This window comes from Numida meleagris, chromosome 3 (assembly GCF_002078875.1).
Source record: "Numida meleagris isolate 19003 breed g44 Domestic line chromosome 3, NumMel1.0, whole genome shotgun sequence".
Classification (NCBI taxonomy): domain Eukaryota; kingdom Metazoa; phylum Chordata; class Aves; order Galliformes; family Numididae; genus Numida; species Numida meleagris.
Window position 1 is genome coordinate 12462600 of NC_034411.1, and position 18326 is coordinate 12480925.

Sequence of the window (18326 nt, forward strand, 5' to 3'; positions counted from 1 at the left end):
TCTTTGTCTTGGTGTATTTCCATAGTTATCTCTGTTTTCATTTTTTTTTCTTTTTTAGTCTTCAGCTGAGTTACAGCAGTCATTGATATCTGAGATATCAGATCAACTGCCCTAGTGCTCCTTGCAGATGTTGTTTTGTCACTTTACTGCAGTGGTCACACACAGAGAAGATGTAGTCTGAAAAGAAAGCTTGAAGCCAACCACATTATGGTGACCAACTGAATTAGGTTTGTGAAAGCATGAGAAACAAGCAGCATGTCCTTTGCAAGGCAGTCATTTTAAAGCAGGAGAACATTGTCCCTGACTCTTCCAGAAGTAAATCTGACACCGCTGGGGTGGAGTTAAATCACTTTCTGGGGTTGCAATGTAGGTTTTCTGTTTTTACAAATAAGGAGAGCCTGACTCACTACAAATTATTCTCTCCAAGCATCTATTACATGGGAATACCACACTTTTGACCCTTTAAAAATGATTTTATGGTGGGAAGAATCATATACTCTCAAACTAACCTATTCTTTCTTATCTAGTAATCCTAACAGTGAATGCAGATGATGATGTATATCACTATTGCCTACAAATACTCAAAATTAGAATCAATAAGCATTTGTTTTGCAAAACCAAAATCTGAATGACAAGCATTTGCAATATCATCCCTAGGGTTGAATTACTTCAATTATAATGGCAATATTGTAGGTGGTAGGTGAGGTGTCGAAGGAGAAACATGATACACATCAGTACTGACAGTGGGAGGGTAGTGACAGTCAAATATATTAGGATGAATAGAATTGATAAAGCATACCAGCTTGGATTTTCTCAGCTTTACAGTAAAATGAATATTTATTTTAAAAGTGTTGCAATTATTTAATCTCATCAGAAGATTTCTCCAGCATGCATCACTCTGTGGGTGCGGTACAAATCACAATTATATCACAACACTTTCCTCTGGCGGGAAAAAAGAAATAGTAAATAGTAAATCCCCCGCTTAACAAATGCTGACCTAGTTTCCTCCTTTTACTGCATTTTGGGGAAAGGGAACATGAAATAATCTTTGTCATGGCAGACTTTCATAGACTTAGCCATGTCTTTGGACTGTGAGCCACTGTCAGTTTACCAGATACACAAAGACTGAAAATTCTCACAACCCATGCAGTTTACTATTCAGTTTTGACACTTCCTTCAGCTTAGACAAAGTGAGTAATGACACTGTTTGCCCAACAAAGTCTTTTAAGTTCTTATGCTAATGACATGTCCTGGTTAAAATGCAAATGTTGGCAACAGTATCTTTCAATACAGTTTTTAATTTTAAATTCTGAATGGAATAAAGGAAAATGCCTGCTTGCTTCAAGTTAAACCAAAGCTAGATGAGCAAACAGATATAAACAGCAAGCCACTGAAAAAAAAGAATCGATTTTCGTAAAAGTCACTTCTACAACAACCGGTAATCTTGATGCAACTTGCCAAGGTGAGTAAGAACCATCACTCTGAGTAAATGATGGTTTGTCAGAGGTACTTTTAACTGGGTGGGGAACAAAATAAGTCACTTGAAGATCCCTGCCCAATTGGAAACTTAAGGTCACCAACTCTAGTAAGATGCTAGTCAGAGATACTACTACTGAGACACATACACACTTTTAGAAAGGAATATTAAATGAGTTATTACTGGAAGGATGAAGAAAGAAAAGATGTAGAAACTGTATTGCTTTTTCATATCACTGTACAAGAATCGATGATCCAGATGGTATCACAGTCCCACAGAATCTCCAAGAGGAGCAAAGCCTAAACTTATACAGTGATACACAATGATTAAAAAGAGGGAGAGAAGCACATAGTGATGTTATGCAGATGCCTCATTTAAGGCTGCGTGTGCATAGAAGAGCCCCTAAATAAGTGGCTTTGAGGAAGCATTCGAATAAAGGAAATGTTCATCCCTTCTAAATGTTGCCATCTGCCAAGAGGGCTTTCAAACCAAAACAATACTTCAGGTATCATAGATTTAATTATGTACCCATGTTATTTACTGATTCTCAGAAAAGTGTAGATGGATTTTTACAAAACTTCCAGTTTAGTTTGTCTAGTTTTGTTTGATTTTGTTCCCTTTATACAAATGCACAGCTAAAATTTACAGCTGAATTCAAGCCTCGATAACACCAAAGCATGGATGGCAGCATTGTAAGGGGAGTATAAGAAAAAAGGAGACAGACTGTTTAGCAGGGTCTGCTGGGATAGGACAAGGGGAAATGGTTTCAAACTAAAAGAGGGGAGATTTAGATTGGAGATAGGGAAGAAGTTTTTTACAATAAAGGTGATATGGCACTGGAACAGGTTGAGCAGAGAGGTGGTGGATGTCCCGTCCCTGGAGACATTCAAGGGCAGGCTGGACTGGGCTTTGAGCAACCTGATCTAGTGTAGGTATTCCTGTTCACTGCAGGGCAGTTGCACTAAATGACCTTTAAAGGCCCCTTCCAACTCAGATGATTATATGACCTTAAGTGTATAAATATCTGTATGTATATAGATAATTTAGTATATATTGGTAACTTAGCATATATATGTTTGAGATCTTTTCTGCTTTATACAGTCCACACAACCCCTATTTACTTCTGACATCTAGTTCAATCTGTCAGAAGTTGGGTTGCGTGGAGCTTAATCACGCTTTACAAAAACATACTTTCGCAATGGTGAATTAACAGGAACAAACCTGATTTTTTGATCATAAGTTGGATCAGTTATTTATGAGAGGCTAGGCAAAAAAGGGAAAACAATGTTAGTAAAAGATGGCAAGAATGAAAATTCCTCTCATTAACTGCTTCCTGATGTATAGTCTGCCCTACCATAAAGCCAAGATTGCAAAATATACATACATGCTAATTCTCATTTATGCAACTGTGTTTTTTCCTTTAGCTCCAATCTGGAAACTTATAGGAACTTTAAATCCTTATCACTTCCTCTGAATGGAAGAATGAACCATTTAGTTATTTGTTCAGTACTGAGGTGTAACATGGCTCCTGCCCTTATTAAAGCTATGAACTGATATAAAATAATGGAAAGACAAACAACTGTTTTTACCTTCTTGAATCTGCTGCTGTTCATATTAGGCCTTAAAACCTAACAGCAGGATATGAAGAGGATGAAGTTACTTTTGCTATTTAATTGTTGGCACATTTTCAGATTTGCTTTTTAGAAATCAGATGATCAAAAAACAAAAATCCTCAAATAAACAAAACTGTATACAACCAGTGCAAGGTAGGCATTAAAAGGTAAGTTCCCATCCATGCCCTCCAGAATGAATCATTCTGCAAGTGTTCTGTGCAGGCTCCGTCTTGTCTTTTGGTCCAAGACATAATCACAGGAGGATTTCAAAAGGGCAGGAATCCTGCCTGGTTGCTTAAATAGCACTAATGATATGCTTGCTCCTGTTACTCATTTATGTAATCTCCATAAGGAATAATGGTGTGTTAAGATAAATAGAGCACTGGAACTACTAGCTGCTCATGTTGCATCCCTGTCACTGCCCCGGTGCTAAATCTAGGAGTGTTTAGGTCACGATAAGCTGCTTTATTTCTTTAAAAGAAAAAAAAAAACCTGATTATCTTCTGCAATCAGCAAAATAGGATACAGTTTTAAATAATAATTTTGCATATATTTGCATATCTATCCCTTGCTAATTTTAAGTTACACTCCTTAGAAAAGGCTGACTATAAACATAAGAATGACACGATGTGCTCAGAGAAAAATTTGCATGGAAGAAAAAGACTTCACATTCATACAGAAGGGATATATGTTATTTCAAATTTATTTAGATACCTATTCATTAATGTCTTATCATGCTAAAAATAACACTTCTGAGAAGAAGATAGTTAGTTGAATAGGTAGTTTCCATTTCCATAAATCCAACAGTCAAAAACTGTCTCAGACAATTTTAATACCTGTAGAAGTGGGAAACAAAATGGTCTGATTTTGTCCAGATTAGTCTAATGAACTAGCCAAGTTAACTAGTCAAATGAGTTTTTCTTCCCCTGTTAGATAGACTGCAATGAAAAAACATTTTCAAATTAAATCACACCCATGGTCAGTTTTGTCCAACACGGTTGGTGCACATCTCTCTTAATCCTCACTTGACACCTCAGACAGTTAATGCAGCATATTTTCTTCTGGCTTTGCTAAGTTTAACCTTGCTGTGCTCAGAATGCTCTTACCAGTGTACACAGATGCTTTTTATCATTCCTCCCAGCCTGTACCTCTGACGAAGAGTCCACATTCTACATCTCCATCTGCTGTGAACTTTCCTGAATGATCCTACTTAAGCTCAAATTTTCACTGTCAAAATCTCTCAGGGACTATTTCCATCACATGTACCATGCAGAACTGAAAAATCTTTCACCTCTAAGCACACTGTGATGTCAGCATTTTTGCCATCTGCAAACAACCCCTTTCACATATTTACTCAAGCTGTTGCTCTTAGAAGGCATGCTCCAGGCAAACTTGCTATACCTTCTTGTGGATCTCTTAAGTCTCTTCACTTAATCTCTTTTTAATCATAGTGTCATCAGAGACACTGAAAACAGCCAGGTTATGAATGTTGCTTATGAATATTGCTTCACTGGTTCCTTACATTCCATCTTTACCATAAGTAATGTCTAACTTCATAGAAATATGAATATGGGCACATTCCTGATTCAAGTCAAATTTTTATGATGATTTGCTGGTCCACAAGTCCAGTGCTAACGATTATACAGTAATGGCCACAGTCATATTAGCATTAATATAAATTAATACCAAACTAAGTAAAATAGTGCTCAATAGAGCACTATCAATAGATGCACTGTGCCACATGAAAGGTTCCTCAGGTCTGCAATCCTCCTGTGTGAAGAGTTGCCTCCTATATTTAGTTGGAATCCTTCTACCAACTTTATACAATGCCCTGTAGATCTTGTAGGGGAAGAGACAACTAACAGCCAACTCTGGCTGCTCTTTCAAGCCACACATCATATTGAAGACTTGTATAATTTTTCCCTCTTGGCTCTTTACAAGCCAACTGCCTGGCATTTCTGACAGCTGAAGATATCAAGTTCAGTAGTTCTTTATCCAGAAGTTGTTTGAAATTTTTGATGATCCCTGTTGCCCTTCTCCGACACATTCCGATTCTGCTGAGTGCTTGTGATCGGAACTGTGCCGAGTACTTAAGATGACAGCAAACCATGTCTTTATACAGCAGCATCCTGAGACTCTATGGTTAACTTTTGGTTCACTTCCTAATCATTTCCAGTATTTGATTTGCTTTTTGACCACTAAACAACATGTTAATGCCTTCACGGAACTATCACTATTAACCCTAAGACCTTGTTCCTAAGGGATAACAGTTAGCTTGGTCTTAAAAAAGAAAAATATTTTTCTTTCAGATCGGAAGTCCCACAAAAGCCTCAGGAATGTGTCCTAAATGACACTGTTATGCTAGGAAACTGATTTATTATTACTATAATTAAAAAAGAGAAAAGAACTAAGAATGGTGAGAAAAGTCTTGAAATTTTTTTATGGAGGACAAATCTAGAAAGACCAGCCGCTATTTTTATCAGGTTCCTACGCTTCTGCGTTTAATCACGAATATCTGTTCAACTGACATGTGCACAATTGTATAGAAAGCATGAGCAGGACTTCACAAATTCTCACTGAAGTTAATTTCTGAACTAGGTTTAGACACAGTCTTCAGTTACTTTTCTAAGAATGTGAGATAACTGTTCTACATTTATCAAGGTTTAGCTTCACTAGATTTCCTTAATAAAAGTGTTTTGTGAATATACAAAACAACTATGTTAAAACTTTCATATCAACTTATTCTGAGAGCAAACCACCTGCAACGTCCTGATGTGGCCTAATACCTACTCCACAGTCTGCACAGTTTAGGCAGAAGACCCCAGAGGATGGGTTTACCATCACATATTCTTTTGAACTCCTACAGCTTGCTGAATTTATATCTCACACCACTTTAGTTGTTATTGTGTGGCTTAGTTGAAGCTTTGAATTGTTATCTGCCTGGGAACAAAGCCATTCTATTCTATTTTACTAAGATGAAGATGGCAAATAACAATTAAATCAAGCAACCAACCAACCAACCAAGCAAACCAAAACAATCATAATTTTTCAAATCTGCTTGAGTGTGATCCGGAACAGACCTGCAGCACCATAAGTGGAGAAAAGAAAAAGAATAGAGGGCATCCACACTAATGAGAAGTATTTTCCTTCAGTTACTTATAATGTTCTTCAATGCAGACCGGCTGCAACAGAGCCACAGTCAGTGAAGTAACCACTCTGCAGAATTGGTCTGTGGAGGAACTTTTCTCTCTCCACTGACCATACAAGCACAGAGCTTCTGCTAGCTGCACAGGAGAAAATGCTATGACTGCTTCTCTACAAGAGCTAAGCCAGGTCTTAACACTCTGTTTCCCTCTTTCAATAAATCCTCTCATCCCAGCTGCTCTCTCACATTCACTCTCTAAAAGACTTTATGCTGTCCAGTAAATTACGCGTGATGAAGATGTACTGAGTCAAAAAAAATTTAAGCTATCTCATTTATTTCATGTACATGGATGTCAACTGCGATATGTCCTTCATGTAAAAAAAAAGCCACATTTTAGTAATGTGGGTGCTCACCTGCCAAGAGATATACTTGCTCATAGCCCATTCTTGCACCGTAAGTAGTCAGAGTGAAGATCATGGGACTGTTTGCGAACACAGTAGAGTATGAAAGTAAAGCTTAGCTCACCATTTCAACATAACTTCAGGAGCACTGCACAGGAGTACAGATAAAGAGAAAGTCCTAGAAATCTGTACACTGTGGCTTCAGATGGAGAGAAGTGGAAACATTTAAGAGATGTGTGGATTTGGCATTTAGGAACATGGTTTAGCAGTGGACTTGTAATGTTAGGTGAATGGTTGGACTTGATCTTATAAGGTTTTTTTTTTTTTTTTTTGAGTGTAAGTCAAAAGTCATGGAAGTCTTCCATGTCCAAGTGAGAAAGAAAGTGAACGCCAGGCATATTCTTTGAAATACTCAAAGGAACCCAAAATATTCTCAGATAAACTAGAATTCAAGTCAAAAAGACACAGAGAAACATTTCTTCGATACCTTAGATGACTCAAATGGTGTCCACTTTTAAGCAAGCAATTCATGTTAAACAGTATATTGCACTGTATTCACCATATGGGTCAAATAATAAAAAGATAGTAGTGTCAATCTATAAACTGCTTGGTGTGGTCTCACTGCCAATATTTTACTGGCAAATCAAACCATGATGACAAGTAGCTTACAAAGTTTCCATTATTATCATTATTGTTATTATCATCTGGAAATGAGACATGAAATAAAAAATATTATTTTCCATAAGAATCTGGAAGGAAAAATGTTTGCTTTGAGAAATATGAAATGAAAAAAATTCAGGTTGAATATATATATATATATGTATAATTTTTTTTTTGACAGCTCTCGAGAAAGATTAAAAAAAGCCCCAAAGGAGACATCTCCCTGCATTTCTCTGGATGGAAAGAGTTTACTCTGAAATGCAGGCTGATCACACTATTATGAATGTATGATAATACCCACAGTTAGTACTGGTTCAGTAAAAGGCTTTTGTATAAAAATATAGGATTGAAGATGCATGAGGTATGTAGCCCACCAAGTTAAAACCATTCAATGCACAAATGACAGATTGAATATAACACTACATGCAGCCTACAAAGTAAAAAAGCATTCAACTCAAAGGACATACCAACTCAAGAAAGTGAGAAAGAGCCTTTCTTTACAGGCACACTGGAAATTTATATGTTGTACCCATTAATGTCTCATAAAACATAACAATATCTTCTTAGAAAACTGATAGAAAAAAAACGTGAAAACTCATCTTCATAGTCAAAAACCCTCTGCATGTGGTAGATGGTATATATCAAGGATGGATGCAATTCCATTTGCTCTAGAACAATATCAAAGTCTTCATAGTTTCTCTCTTTTAAAAATAACCCTGTTACTTTCACTGTTAAAAATTCCAGGCCACTTTATGATACACTTGTTTTAGCTTTTCCAAAAATCAGTGATACTTTCTCTTTTTAAAAATATTCTTAGGTGATAATTAATAAAGCATCACTTCTGGCACTCAAACAAGTACTTGTTGATGTAACAAAAACACAACTAAAAAAATTTTCAGTTCCTTCAAGATATCTGTAAGAACAATCATATAGTTATAGAAACTTTGGTGACCATCCAGCAGTTTACTCACCCATTTCTTGTCTAGTACTGCAGGTTCCCGTTCCATATTTTTGTAGCACTTTGCTTACAGTTTTCAAAGCATTAGGATCTGTTTCTGCAAAGCCGAGGTAGTTATAAGAACCCATATTGATTACATTCTTGATAGTCCTTCCTGTAAACCTATAATCAAAGCAAATTTTAAAGAATGACATGACTGTTCCTCAAAACAAAAACCAAAAAAAAACATCCCACCAATTTTTGTTCCACTGTCAGACTTCAATTTGGAATTTACAATCCTTAAAATGTTAACATCTTACTGAATAATAATTGCACCCTGCTCACAGTGATTTCCAGGTTTCAAGCTGTAGATGGCAATATACCGGTATTAGGTGAAATGGCATTTCTGTGGACTTAAAGAAAAAAAAGCCTAGGACTTTTTATAAGGTACAATATAGAGAGATTATTTTCTCAAATGGCTTGCCAACAGCTTCCACAAAGTTATCGGTGTTATTACACTTACACACAAAATAAACATGAGGTGAATGACATGGGAAACACCGTGATACGTTCCAACCTATACACTGTGCGCATGATGAATTTTCATATCTATTTAACTCAGTAACAGATGTGATAGACAGAAATTTTAGAGTTGTAAAACTCACTTCCAGAGACTCACCATGCAAGTTAGAAGCTATATTTATGTAATGCAAGAAGTTATTATTCTAGTCTGAAGGGATATAACAAATGTTGTTGCAATATGTATATTAGTTGAGGATCTAGTTATGATGGATTAGATGCATTATTTCCATGCTTTGCAGATGTATCAGGATTAACATTTATGAAGCTGAAACCTGAAGAGTGTCAGCTGACTCACCTAAATGTCCAGTTGTAATCATCTGTAACGCGTTCCATGAGGTCAAACTGCGGCCCTGGGACACTGCAAATTGGACGATTCCAGTTATCACGTATTCTCATATAGAGGTTTCTGGTGTAAAAGTTCTCAAAATCTTGATAAAGTGGCACAAAATCCTGGTTTGAAAACATGCACAGGGTTATGTTGCTAGGAAAATGCCTGCTAAGGAACTCAAGTCATTCCCGCTACAAAGGAAAAACTGATTGATTAGTATGCAGAACGTTACAATAACCACATATACTTATGTTACAAACAATTCCAATCAGAAAATATCTTTAATTTCTTTGAACTACAGTTTTTTTGTTGTTGTTTGTATTTTTAAAATTTCATGTGGTCTGGAAGTTGGCACAATTATCCAATCCAATCTTTGGGAAGTTCAAGATGAAGTCACGATACTTTCACTTAGAGAATCCAAACTTCTCAAATGGGATATCTTGTTACGTGTGGAGCACATTCCAAACCTGAGATAAACAACTGGTTGTATCTCAGGAAATGTTTGATACATTAAAGTGAATCCAATGTATCTGGTCTGAGCACTGTTGGCCAGACAACAAGTTCGGTTGATGATAAGTTTCTATCTGTGGATTTTAATTTGGAAAATAAACTAAAAGGAAGGTATAGAATCAAAACAAACATTTATCTGAAACCCTAATGCAGCCATATTAGACACTAGATACAATAAACTGGTAAAATAAAATGACATGATATGTAGGAGACTGGAGAATGAACTGAATATGTAATGCCTGGTGGATAGTATGGAGATTTAACTAGCATGTCTGGAAGCAAAACAGTGCACACATAGTCAAAACATGAAGTGAACTAAAAAAGAAATTCCAAGATAAATATATCATATCACTATAATATTTCACTTGAAAAATGCATGTATCTTCAAAAAGTCAAAAGAGAAAATCTTTTTTGGGAATTTTATATGCAAGAGGAACAGAAACACTGTTTGCATTTTTCCTTCCACTGTGCCAAGTGTTATTTTAAATCACAGTGCAATCTGGAGAGGGAAGGTGGAACAATAAAAAATCTAAAGAAATTCAGAATGCAATTAAACTTGCTGAGGTGCAAGTTTCACTTAGGAATACACAGAATAGAAAAGTTTCTAGGTGAGGATTCACAAGAATTCAGGCTACATTCGCTTTTTGCTAGGACAACAATTTCTGCATGTTTTGTGACCAGCAGTTTGACAAACAAAAGTAAGCAGTTACAAAGATGTTGGCTCTGCCTATTGCTATGAAGGACAAGGTAAGGCAGTCAGATGGGACAAAGAAAAAGATCAAGGGTAAGCAGATTTGGAGAGATTAAGTTTTATTTTTCTACAGATTGAACTAAGACACTGAGATAAAAAACCACTTTTTCATACGTACTTTTTGTTGTTCTCTCTCCTGTGCAACGTTACGTTTTTCTAGTCCCCATGCTCTCATAAAATCTCGCAGGTAGCCAAATATTGTGCCCACTCCAAAACCCACAAAAGTAAGAACAGCAACATACATTGGTGCTTGTTCAAAGTGCTCAATAAATGTTTTTTTGTAGAGAGTTCCATTTGTTACACCATTCTTCTGAAAATACAGAACAGAAATTTGTGATTAAAAACATTTCATTTGATCAAAGCTTATACCAAAACCTTACATCTTGAGGAAAATATTTTTCTCTAATACGCCACAAATCTCACCATATCAGCTAATGCAAGCTATCCTTGAAGAAGAGGACCTCTAACACTGCACTTGGTACTGATCACTGCAAGTATTTTCCATTTTCTCTCCTGTCAACCAATGTCTTCAATTGCAGATGTCTTCAGCACCACTCCCAAGTCTATTTTGAAACATTCAAAACTTATGAAAGACTAGTAACACATTATTGTGTAATTGGACAATTATTTCAAAGATGATTAAATGGAAACCACAATATTCTGTTTTTGCAAGACAGAACTATAAAAAGGGAAGGGCAGCATTGAAAACTCACCCACACCGAGCCTGACGCTGCTTCTTAATGTCTTGTGTAACATGCTAGAGCAGCAAACCTATACACAAGAAATCCTGCCTAAAATAGGGCATCTTTACCATGATGCTCTTCATGATGCAAGTACTCAAAACAGCAGTGATCCCAGCCTTTTATTTTTGTTTCAATTTAAAAAAAAATGCCTTTAAATACTTTCAATTACCTCATCCATACTTCTAAGGGTACTTTAAAAGAGGCAGTATGCACAGACACGTGCACATCCCTTGTCTGCTGGAATTAAGTCACCCTCTTGTGAGGGACGCCCAGAAATTTACAAACATGTGGATGGAATTATTTGGTTGTTAAAGTATTCTAAATCTCCAGCAGTTGTTAATGAAAGAAGCTAAGTTTTTCAATTGCAATCTTCTCAGATCGATCTACATTCACAAGGTTATCAGATTATTCTTTTGAAAAGAGGTCGTCCCCTTATTTCCATAAAGTATGGCAGCATTTTTCTCTTACTTTCAAGTGATGTCCAGCCTACCAATTCAAAAAAATGAAAAAATGTAATACAGAAAGTAGTACTTTCTGTTTTGCCTGTGGAATGAATGAGCTAAAAAAAAAAAATAGATTATCTATTGATGCAATGTAGCAAGCTGAAATACAATAATCATATTAAGAACCACCACAAATTAACTGCACTTCTTAGGCAGATCGAGTGTTACTGATCTTCCTACTGCATTAAGCTGACTATATAATCAAAATATTTTGATTTCAAACATAACTTGTCCAATCTTGGATTCACAATATTTTCTTGGAAGAAAAAAAGTGCTGGACATAGGATAGAATGTAAAGATTTCATAAGTAACCAAAAAGGGGAAAAAAAAATACTGGGGAATGGTGAAAGGAATGTGTTTAGACTTTGGAAAGATTTACTATCCTGCAAAGGAGAAGGAATGACAAGCTGTCTCTTCCCACGAGCAGAGAATTTTGAAGCAATTTTACATTGGCACCCCTACCTAAAGCTAATTGTTCTTTTAGACCAACGCATCCACCATGTAAAACGTTGTGTGAGGCTGAGTTAAAGAAGTCAAGTCACATGTCAGGTAAGACACAACAGGTATGTGTGCACTGCATCACAACACTGTATTTCATCAAGGACTAAGCTAATTCTCATTACCTTACATGTGTCATGGGCTAAGAGCATACTTATGGTCATATATGACAATTCTACTGACTTTGTAGTTTGGCAAGCTGTGATGACGTGATAATGAACCAGAGTTCAGAGAAGAGAATTAGCAAGATGATTCTGTTCATCCATTTTATTAATAAAACTTTACTATTACATATTCATTTGTAAAGAAACTGAGAAGCTCTGGCATAGACTCCTGCACTGCAAAACTCTTCTGCTATGGAACTCGTTTCAGCTATGTTCCAAGCTCACCTGCTCCCATTTTACGTATTCAGCATTGTATATGTAGTTAAAGATTTAAACACTGTCACCTCCTATTCTTATGGCGAACAGCTAGCAGTAAGCTGCACATCAACAGGAGTTAAAACACTAAGAACATGAAGTCAGATAATGACACAAATTTTCTAAAACAATGACAATCTATCAATGTTGAAAACAAGTCTTCAAAAAGCACAAGGTTAGTGTAAGGCTGAGGAAACAAATTCAGAAAAATATAGTGAAATTTTTTCTAAAAATGAAGTGGGTAAAATGGGGGGCCTTTCATCCATCCCTGGAGTTCCATGATAAAAAAGAAAAGACTCTAAGCATTGAAATAACCAAAATAAGTGGATTTGACACTTCTAAGGAGTCATAGAACTGGACGCTTTTGTGCAGCACTTCAGATCCAAGCACTGAGTTAGACGACTGATTGAACATCGTGAGGACATTCAATAATTTCAGCCAATCTAAATGGTCAGTGCGTGAATAGTAAATAGGCATTTTCTATTATGTTACCATTCACTTTTTACATGTTATCATAAAGAAGGAGATGGAATCAGACCATAAATTTTAAGCACCTAGACAGCAAATATCGGTGTCAGGCTGTTGCTGGCACCACAGTAAAATACAGCAGATCTCTTAAAAAAATTCTGAAGTGATTCAGAGATCAACAGTTACACACTGGGTGCTCTGCTGAATTGTACACTTAGTAATATACTACTATTCATAAGAAAAGCTGTAGTGAACAGGACCGTTCTACACCCATATCTCAACTCTAGCAATCCTTAGCAGATGATGAGGGGAAGATTCTAAAATAAAAATAGAGAATGATGCTTTCCTCAGTACATTCTCCAACTTCCAACAAATTGAGCCTTGGATATTTCATGATCCTGAGACTTTATTATCACATTTAATAGTCATCAGGGATACAATGAATATGTTCTTATTTTTGAACCCACAAATAGTATGGAAAAAAATAGTGAATTTCAACAGTTGACTTAGTCTGAAAAAGAAAAAAAAGTATTTTAAAAATTTTTATTAGGTAACTGATATTTTCACTTGACAATTTAATTTATGACCATTGACCTCTACTCAGTTTTCCTATACAGCAAATTATGCTACCAGTAATTTTCTCTACTTTTGCTTCTCCACTTGTTCCTTTTCAAGCTGAAGACTAGGACTAAATAGATTAAGATTCTAGTGCCTTTGTTCTTATATATATGGAAAAAATGAGTAATGTGTATTATAATGCTCAATTTCAGTAAGATCTTCTTGTGATGCAGGGGGAGGGAACTAAGACTGCACGCAATACTTGAGAGCATAGTGTTAATTTGGACGTCTGAAAATGCTGTTTTGGCTTGTTTTCTGTTGTTTTTGTAAAGATTACTAACATTCTGTCTTTTTGTGTTGGTTCACTGTTCCAGAAATATCCTTTAGTAATTACAGTGTATCCTTCCTTAGCTGCTATAGACACCTGATTTAGAGCAGGCTATTTGTGCATTCTTAGTATCCTTTTCCCCTTCCAATTTATGCATTACATTTTATTTAATGACATGAATTTTTGTCTACCATTTTATCTTCATCACACACTACCACGAGAACTTTCTGCAACTCTTGTTATCCAGATTTTTTTTCACTACCCTGAAGAATTCTGTGTTGTCAGCAGCTACTGTCACCAATTTCTCCTGATCTCTTTTTCCCCCCGAGATTTGGTAAAAACATGAGAGAACATAACTCCAATCAGAGATCCCTGAGGCACTCAATTCCCTGCATCTCCCTGGTCAAAGGTTGTGTCTTATTTGTAACCCTCCAATTCTATGCTGACAATGCCAACCTAAGCAGTAGCTTAGAGTTGCTCAGCAACTTTATTCTTTAAAAATCTTGAGTAAATATTATCCTTTGTGATATGCTAATCTACATTTTATTGTCTTGTTTAAAAAAAATTCTGCTGATGTTCCAAATCAAAATAGTTTCTCACCAGCCTGCCACAGAGTACTTTCTAGGCACAAACATAAGGAATCCACCAAAGCAAGGAACAGAGTAAAGACAACAAAGACAGTGAGCTTATAGATGAAATTAAAAATGAACAGATATTTTAATATTCAGCTCAACAAATTTAGGATTTCAAAAGCTTTGTAGAAACCAAAAACACAATCGGGACTATAATATGTAACTTCCTTGCGCTGAGTCTTTGTTTAGTTTACCAGATCACATTGCCTCGTACACTCTTGAAACCAAAGATCATACTGGCAGCTCTGCCTCGTAATCTCCATCTGCAGTGCACAGTTACACAGAATCCTTGCTGACAGATTTGGCAGCAGCCTTAAACCACAGTTGCAAAGTGGTTTCCAGTAAAACACTCACAGCAAGAGAATTCCTGGGCAAACTTTTGATGCCAGTGAAGTCAATAGGAGCAATGCCAGTACAGTCAGTAAAGTCAGCTTTAAATGCAATATGTCTTATATCCCTATATTCTGCAGTTTACTAGCAAAGAGGTTATCACTTACACTGGTATACTTTAGGAGTAAGCCCATGAATGGAATAGTGATGAGGAAACAGAGACCTGAGAGCCCTTGTTTTCACATAGGAACATTTTTAGAAGCAACATAAACTGCAAAGAAATCCAGAAATCACAATTTGCTTTTTGAAACCTCCTTTAATTAAATATTTTGTCAGCTATTATGGCTTCTTCCAATATAGCAGCAGTAGGTGTGAACAGCTACATCCTTCAAATAAAGCTACCAGGAGAATAATAAAGTTTTTATCTTTAAATACATTTTCTCTCCTAGAAATAAAAACCGATCCAGAAACAGATGAAACTTTATTTTACTCTCCCTCAGTTTAAGAAGAACATTTAATCTGTTCTGGATCAGATGTTATCATGTTGTTGCATAAAACCTATAAAAATGCAATGCAAGCTGAGTGATTCACATAAAACTGACATGACAAACACAAACACGAAAGGGATAGATGTTGAAAACTATAAATCAAATGACAATACATTTGCCCAGTTTCTGCCAGATTCCAAGAAGCCACTGAAAACTTGAGTGAATTACAACAGTGCATTGCTACAGCCAAAAACCGATGGGAGCACAGACTGATAATCACTGATGAAACATCTGGTTGCCTGCAGATAGTATAGTTCTACACAGACATTTCCTCTCTAACAGTGGAAGAAAACATCTGGAGGGCAACCCTAGATGCAGATGATTTTAGATGAGTGCGGTAACCAGATGGAAATGGCAGGTAGGACACAGGACCTTTAGAGGCCTGTACCCTTCTGGAGCAGAAGCTGAAGAAGCGATACTACAGGGTTCCATTTCAGCCATGAAAAGGTTATGGCCTGCCTGCATCCCTTTCAGAGCTTGCCTCTGCATGCTCACAGTTTGAAGTGGCTGATGTGCAACTCCGTCCCCTACAGATCTCTGTCACTGGGAGGCTGGTTTCAAAGACTGAAACTATTAGGTTCTTTGCAAACCCGGTATAATTATTGCTTTCTCCTAGAAACACCATGCCTTGGCGTCTGTTAGAGACTGTGGTATTCTTACTAATTGTATGAAGTCCCCAGGAAAAGGGAAACTGAAATTACAAAAATCAGCAGTTTCCTATTATGAAATCATTCTTCGCACAAATTAGGATCACTTCACCAATCTCTTCAGTTACTGTCAATAATATCCTTTACTATGTGTTGTAACAGAGAAGAAACCACATTTCAGACCTTACAGGCTCAAGTCTCTAAAATACAAACTAAGAATGGCTACACGGGGAATTCATAGCTTACTGAGCTGTATAGACAATTTTAAAATTGAAAAGAACCGTGAAACAGATATGTCTAGTAGGTGCTAAAATGAAAAGTCACAGCCCCTTATAATGTGACCAAGCCACAAGAATGCGTAATTTTCACAACACAAACTATAAGTGGAAACCAAGCAAAAAAATACACACACATCCACACAAAAAAAGCTTCTGTTGTTATTACTTATTAATTGTTGTTATTGTGTCTGCAGAGTCCTCGTTCAGACTGGCTACTGAAGTCCACTGTTATGAGAAAAAAAATATACAGCTGATGGTGTAGCAATTGCTAAAGACTGAGTAAAACTTCCAGGGCTGTCTAGGAGATTTAAGAAATATAAGACACCTTCAGAATAACTTAGGAATTCATGTGGAAATCAAGTATTGAACCTGTCAGAGATTTAGAATATAGCAACTCAGGCACTCTGAAAAGTGTACTCCCTCTAAGAAGTATTATCTGCACCTTGTTCTGCTTTGCTACTTCAAGTTTGTATGAAAATTGGTATTTTCACCATACTTTTCACAACTACCAGTGAAATCACTTCAAAAACAAACAAAAATGGAAAAAAAAAATCCATAATCTAAATCTAATGCTTAACAAAAAACATCCAGCATAATTCTTGACAGCATACTATGGACAAATAACAAACAGGGAATGAAAAGACAGGATCTTCACTTTACACATTTGCAACACTTTTCAGTCATGAACAAGTAAAACTCTAGCACATTCACCTTGAAGAAAAACTCTTACAGCGCAAAATAATGAAGTCCTGCAATACCAACCATTAACAGTATGAAACTACAGCTGTGAATGACAAGAACATACAAAATATACTGTCAAACAGAAAAAATTATAATATAATTAGGAAAAAAATATTTTGTATACAGATATTTAGAAAAAATACTGTGAGGAACACTTGTTCCAAACTCAACACTGATCGTTTCACAACCCCCCTTCTCTGGCAGGCTAATATGGGTGACACTGTTGTGGGTATTTATTACTGGCTGATTGAGAGGAGGAAGTTGATGAGACCTTCTAAAGACAGCTGAACGTAGCCTCATAATCACAGATGCTCGTTCTCATGGGGTACTTCAATCACCCTGATATTTTGCAGGCACTCAGAGTCCAGAAGATTTCTGCAGTGCACTGAAGATAACTCTCTGATGCAGGTGGTAGAGGAGCCAAAGAGGACAGGTGTGCTGCTGGACCTTGTTCTTACAAACAAGGACGGACTGGTTAGGATGTAAAGGTTGGTGGCAGCCTTGAGATGGTGGGATTCAGGATCTCAAATGGAAGAAACAAGGCAGTAAGTAGTACTGCAGCCCTGGACTTCAGGAGAGACAACTTCGACCTCTTCAAGGACATACTTGAAGTTATCCCAGGGGTTACAGAACTGGAAGGTAAGGAGGCCCAGGAAGGATGGTTGACATTCAAGCACGACTTCCTCCAACCCCAGGATTGGTTCATCCCTAAGCGTAAGAAATCAGGGAAAAGTGGCAGAAGAGCTTCATGGATGAGCAAGGAGTTCACAGAAAAACTCGAAGGGAAGAAGAAACTCTACAAGATGTGGAAAAAGCATCTGCCTACTTGGGAGGAATATAGGTATATTATCAGGGCATGCAGGGGGATGCAGTGAGGAAGGCTAAGGCCCACTCGGAATTAAATCTGGAGAGCAAGATCAAGGACAATGTGAAAGGCTTCTGTAAGTGTATCAATAGCAAAAGGAAGACTAGGGAAAATGAAGGCCCACTGCTGAATGAGGTGGGTGTCCTGGTAAAAGAGAACACTGAGAAGATGGAGTTACTGAATGCCTTCTTTGCTTCTGTCTTTACTATTAATGAAATAAATAAATTATATGATTCTGTGATTAATATTGCCCCTAGGAGTTTCAGGCCCTGGAGATAAGAGAGAGAGAGTTTGGAGAAAGGAAGACCTCCTCTTGGTTGAGGAGGATCTGGTCACAGATCATCTAGGAAAACTCGACAAACAC

The 18326-nt window shown here is 36.8% G+C and overlaps 1 protein-coding gene across 28 annotated transcripts in view; it reads right to left on the reverse strand.

The window, feature by feature from the left end:
- The window catches only part of SPTLC3 (serine palmitoyltransferase long chain base subunit 3), a 295028-nt gene that overhangs the window by 40590 nt on the left and 236112 nt on the right, over positions 1-18326 (reverse strand). For all 28 annotated transcript variants that reach the window (XM_021392178.1, XM_021392175.1, XM_021392167.1 and 25 more), the window contains 3 exons: positions 10523-10714; positions 9111-9265; positions 8268-8416 (listed from right to left, as the gene is read on the reverse strand). In XM_021392178.1, the coding sequence (XP_021247853.1) occupies positions 8268-8416; positions 9111-9265; positions 10523-10714 (496 nt within the window). The remainder of the gene's footprint in view (positions 1-8267; positions 8417-9110; positions 9266-10522; positions 10715-18326) is intronic.